General features: G+C 39.8%; 1 protein-coding gene across 2 annotated transcripts in view; it reads left to right on the top strand.

The window, feature by feature from the left end:
• The window catches only part of SEH1L (SEH1 like nucleoporin), a 23,403-nt gene that overhangs the window by 14,820 nt on the left and 3,391 nt on the right, over positions 1 to 5,192 (top strand). For both annotated transcript variants that reach the window (XM_007460045.1, XM_007460044.1), the window contains exons 6-8: positions 1,663 to 1,803; positions 2,849 to 3,006; positions 4,226 to 4,376. In XM_007460045.1, coding sequence (XP_007460107.1) covers positions 1,663 to 1,803; positions 2,849 to 3,006; positions 4,226 to 4,376 — 450 coding nt within the window. The remainder of the gene's footprint in view (positions 1 to 1,662; positions 1,804 to 2,848; positions 3,007 to 4,225; positions 4,377 to 5,192) is intronic.

Below are 5,192 nucleotides of genomic sequence, written 5' to 3'. Positions count from 1 at the left end.
TCGGTACGCGGGCCTCTCACTGTTGTGGCCTCTCCCGCTGCAGAGCACAGGCTCCGGACACGCAGGCTCAGCGGCCATGCTTCACGGGCCAAGCCGCTCCGTGGCATGTGGGATCCTCCCAGACCAGGGCATGAACCCATGTCCCCTGCATCGGCAGGCGGACTCTCAACCACTGCGCCACCAGGGAAGCCCGCATTTAATTTTTTAAAATGTTATTTCTTTATTCATTAACTCAGTTACGCATTATTTGTCACATGTTTACTGATTTCCTATGATACGCTAAGTTCTCTGCTCTGGTAATATAAAATTGAGTGGTATAGAGGAAAAGGTAAGTGATCTCCCAGTATGTACCATCATGAAGGGAAAACAAACAAACAAACAAAATGTGAAAAATGGTGATGAATTTTATAAACTGGGAGAATCAGGATGTTCAGAGATTATGCCTAGGGGGAGGGGGCCAGGAAGGTTCATTCAAAAGGAGACCCATAGGGCTTCCCTGGTGGCGCAGTGGTTGAGAGTCTGCTTGCCAATGCAGGGGACATGGGTTTGTGTCCCGGTCCGGGAGGATCCCACATGCCACGGAGCGGCTGAGCCCATGAGCCATGGCCGCTGAGCCTGCGCGTCTGGAGCCTGTGCTCTGCAAAGGGAGAGGCCACAACAGTGAGAGGCCTGCGGATCGCCAAAAAAAAAAAAAAAAAAAAAAAAAAGGAGACCCATAGAATGAGTAGAAGTTAGCCAAAGAGGGCAAAACATTCCAGATGGAAAAAACTGCATGTGTTGAGAGAGAGCCAATATATTTTCACTGTGTTTGGAACATAATAGGTAAAAGGGAGTGTGATGAGAAATCTGGAAGGCTTATACCTGCAAGACCTACTGTTCAACGTTTAATTTTTATCTTAAGGGTAATGTGAAACCATTGAAAGACTTCTCAATTGGAGAATAACAGGATCAGATGGTAGTTTAACACTCCCGAGGTGTGGAAATAGACTTTGGTGTAGCTTCCTTTATCATCACTTAAAAAACTCGATTCTTGCTGTTGTCAGCTTAACTTTTTTCTTTACACTCAAATTTTGGGGAATTCAGGTACCCTTTCTCTTAAAAAAGATGTTAATGGCTAACAAATCAAGATCTCATTCTAATTAAGTTTTAGTTACTCTGTTTTAAGCTAAACTTAAAAAAAAATTAAAGGAAGAAACCTGGGAGGTTATATTACATTCCTAGGGCTGTCAAAGCAAATTACTACAAACTGGTGGCTTAAAAGAGATGTTTCTTTTCAGAGTTCTGGAGGCCAGAAATCTGAAATCAACATGTTGTCAGGGCTGTGCTGCTTTCAGACTCTTTCCTTGTCTCTTCCAGCTTCTGGAGGCTCCAGGAGTTCCGTGGCTGAGCTGCATCACTCCAATCTCTGCCTGTGTCTTCACATGGCTTCTTCTCTAACGTCTGTTTCTCTCTCATCCTGAGATCCTTAATTGTATCTGCAAAGGCCCTTTCCGATAGGTCACATTCACAGTTTCTGGGGGTTGGGGCTGGACATACTATATATTGCAGAGATAAAAACTGCTTCGTTGTGAGCAAGATGGAGAAAAATGGAGACACCTAGACATGTGGATTTTTAAAATTTTCATTTCTGATAATTCTAACGTAAATTGTTTTTTCATTTAGGAAATATGCAAAAGCTGAAACCCTCCTGACAGTCACAGATCCTGTCCACGATATTGCCTTTGCTCCAAACTTGGGACGGTCTTTCCACATTCTTGCCATAGCAACCAAAGACGTGAGAATTTTTACATTAAAACCTGTGAGGTGAGTTTTTGAAACAGTTACTAATTTGAAAGTTCTCTTACCTCTTGCTTATTTTCATTTGTGGAGTATAGAGTTGCATTATTTTGGTAAGTGTTCCAAATCTTTTCACAAAATATTGTATCCAAGGATGTTGATTTTCCTCATGATAGAGTCTCTACTAATTTATACTATAAAGTCACTTCTTATCCTTAAACCTGCTTTATTCAACAGGTATTTATCAAGCATCTTCTCTGTTTAAGGTAAAAAGTGGTATGGGGGTGGAGGGCAAGTAAAGAAGTATAAAATAGGTTTTTGTTTTTGTTTTTTTTTTTTGGCGGTTCGCGGGCCTCTCACTGCCGTGGCCTCTCCCGTCGCAGAGCACAGGCTCTGGACGCACAGGCTCAGCGGCCATGGCTCACAGGCCCAGCCGCTCCGCGGCATGTGGGATCTTCCCGGACCGGGGCACGAACCCGTGTCCCCTGCATCGGCAGGGGGACCCTCAACCACTGCGCCACCAGGGAAGCCCAAGAGAGGAGATTTATGTTTTCTTAGTTGTGTTTTATTTAGGCAGATACTAAAATGAATTGGATACTCTGAATATAATTGCACTCTATAAATGTTTGAAGGAATGAGAGGTGGCAGTCTACTTAGGGAAAATTAAATTAGCACTGAGACATTCTTGTGAATAATCTATTTAGCTTTAACTTCAGAATTTCCGTTCTTTTTCTTTTCTTTTTTCCTTCTTCTCTCCTATTCTTCCCTTCCTACTACTTTTTCTTTTGAAATTAATCATTATTATCTCTTTTATTCCTCAACCTTTTGGGGGGAAAAAAATCCTCTTTAGTCACTTAATATCTTTTATGTGGTAGGATCATGCCAGGTACTGGGGAATCAAGTGAAAGTGACATGGCCCATCTCTCAGTAAGCTACGGAGGTTGGGGGGCAGGTATGGATATGACATTGATATGGCATGTATGTGAGACCATTTGTATTTTTTAATTTAGAACAGTGAGTGTGTGTGTGTGTGTACACTCAGAATTCCTCAGGAAAATTTTTTTATTAACAGGAAAGAACTTACTTCCTCTGGTGGGCCAACAAAATTTGAAATTCATATAGTGGCTCAGTTTGATAATCATAATTCTCAGGTCTGGCGGGTGAGTTGGAATATAACAGGGACAGTGCTGGCATCTTCAGGAGATGATGGCTGTGTCAGGTTGTGGAAAGGTAAGATTTCATTGGAGGAATTGTTGCTTTATGATGCTACTTTAGAATTTTCACTTAGAAATGTAAACTCTGAAGTATTTTGAAAAAAATTATCCTTCTACAGTTACTTTTAAATTAATGTCTCATATTGTGTTGAATCTTTATCATTTTACCTAGTTCATAGCAGTAATTGACTAATTGAATTGTTTAAGTTTCCATGTGGAACAAACTAAAACTAATTGTAACAGAATATACACTACCTCCAAAGATACCATTTGCTATGTGTGTAACTTGTGGGACTTCTCTACAAACTCAGGATATAGTCATCTCTTACTTGATTAAACAATTGCTTTAGCCAACAAGCCCTTAAGAGAAGAAAAATCCAGTATCTTCCCCACTTCTTCTCTACAGCTCCCAAAAGTTAGAGAATCTTGAGGCCACTGATTCCAAAAGTTTCTTACAAATGCCAAGCAGAGAAGGCAGTCTGGATGGTCGACACAGACTGTGGGTGCTGTGGCGTGGTCTGCACTTCTCCACGCATGTTTATCCACTGGCTCTGTGTACCACTGTAGTCGGTGGCGTCCCATCTTTAGGATTCGAAGTTACAGCTTCGTTCATTTCCCCTGAGGAGTTACTGTTCCCAAACTGCAGTTTGGCTGAGTCTCCTATGGTCAGCTTTAGGCTGTGGTAGAACCAGCCCAGGTGTCCCTTTCCTCAGGGTCTTTGCTGCCCTGTCCTGCCTAACTTGGATTTCCTGAGCTCAGTGTCTGCAGTGACCAGTTTTGCATCCAAACAATTAGGCCAAGTTGGATAAGCCACTCAAACCCCAGAGGTTCTGTTACCTACATCCATGAGGACTTGACTTGTACTCGCTTAACCAAGAAGGTGACTCCGTTACCCACACATCAGAACTGAAATTCATCATAATGAAGACAGAATTTTATTTTGATATTAACTTAATGTAATAATGTGGTAGCTTAGAGAATTGTCTCTGTTAATATTTATCTTGTAAGGAAAGGAAGTGGGTGGTAAGAGCTTTGTTTTTAAATTAGTATTTCTTTAAAAACTTTAAAAAAATAATTGTTAAAATTGAGATATGTGTTTCATTTAAAAAAATGTCTTTACCACTTATCCTGAGAGATATGTAGCCTGTAGGTCTCTTTTATTTCTTCAATTGTAGATTTGTACCCTGGAACATAGGTATTAGTCATGTTAATGAGTTTGACCATTTTCCTTTCAGCTAATTATATGGACAACTGGAAGTGTACTGGTATTCTGAAAGGTAATGGGAGCCCTGTCAATGGGAGCTCTCAGCAGGGAAACTCAAATCCTTCTCTAGGTTCAAATATACCAAATCTTCAGAATTCATTAAATGGATCTTCTGCTGGCAGGTAGGCTGTTTTGTGAGAAAACTAGAAATTATCTTCTTTTTAAATCATTCTGGTAGCCATACTGAAGGTGTGTTATTTCATGGATTTTAAGATTGAATCAAGAAATTTACACATAATTGTGGCACTAGAAGAGAAGGAGGCACTTTGGTAGCTCTGTATTTGGCTTATAACTTCGTCAATAATATTTACAGGTAGGTTCTGAGGCCGTTAAACGAACTCAATTATATGCTGAAATTCAGTGGTCTTCCAGAAACATATATAACTTTGAAGTAATGAGATGAAGAGGAAGTTTGGGACAGTACTGAAGATCGTAGTCCCAGACAAGCGTTAGTGTTGCTAGTGCTGGTAGGGTGGCCTTTGAGTCAGGTTAAACTGAAATTTTAAATAAAACACACGAACTAAGGCTTTGTAAAAGTGAGTAAATTAAATGTTTTTTTGTGTGTGTGTTTAAAATTTTCATGGAGATTGTAAGAGAATATGGTAAATTCTGAGTTCCTGATTTTTAGAATTTTTAGTATATTTTAGATTCTCAAAGAATGTTTAATGTTATCTAAAGGGTTGTCCTTTTGTTTTCATATTCAAATTTCAAATGTGAATTTGTAAGGTAAAATTATTTTAATATGTCTTTGTGAATAATTTAGAATACTATTTAGGAAACTTCAAAGCACAGCCTTAACAAACTGTCACGTGGTTGTCCTGTTGTCAACTTAAATGAAAGAAGAGAATTGTATTTTAAATTTCCTCAACTATTTTTTTTTTTTTTTTTTTTTGCGGTACGCGGGCCTCTCACTGTTGTGGCCTCTCCTGTTGCGGAGC

This window comes from Lipotes vexillifer, unplaced genomic scaffold, assembly GCF_000442215.2.
Source record: "Lipotes vexillifer unplaced genomic scaffold, Lipotes_vexillifer_v1.1 scaffold987, whole genome shotgun sequence".
Lineage (NCBI taxonomy): Eukaryota > Metazoa > Chordata > Mammalia > Artiodactyla > Lipotidae > Lipotes > Lipotes vexillifer.
The sequence above is the reverse complement of the archived record's forward strand: the minus strand, read 5'-3'. Positions and strand labels throughout refer to the sequence as shown.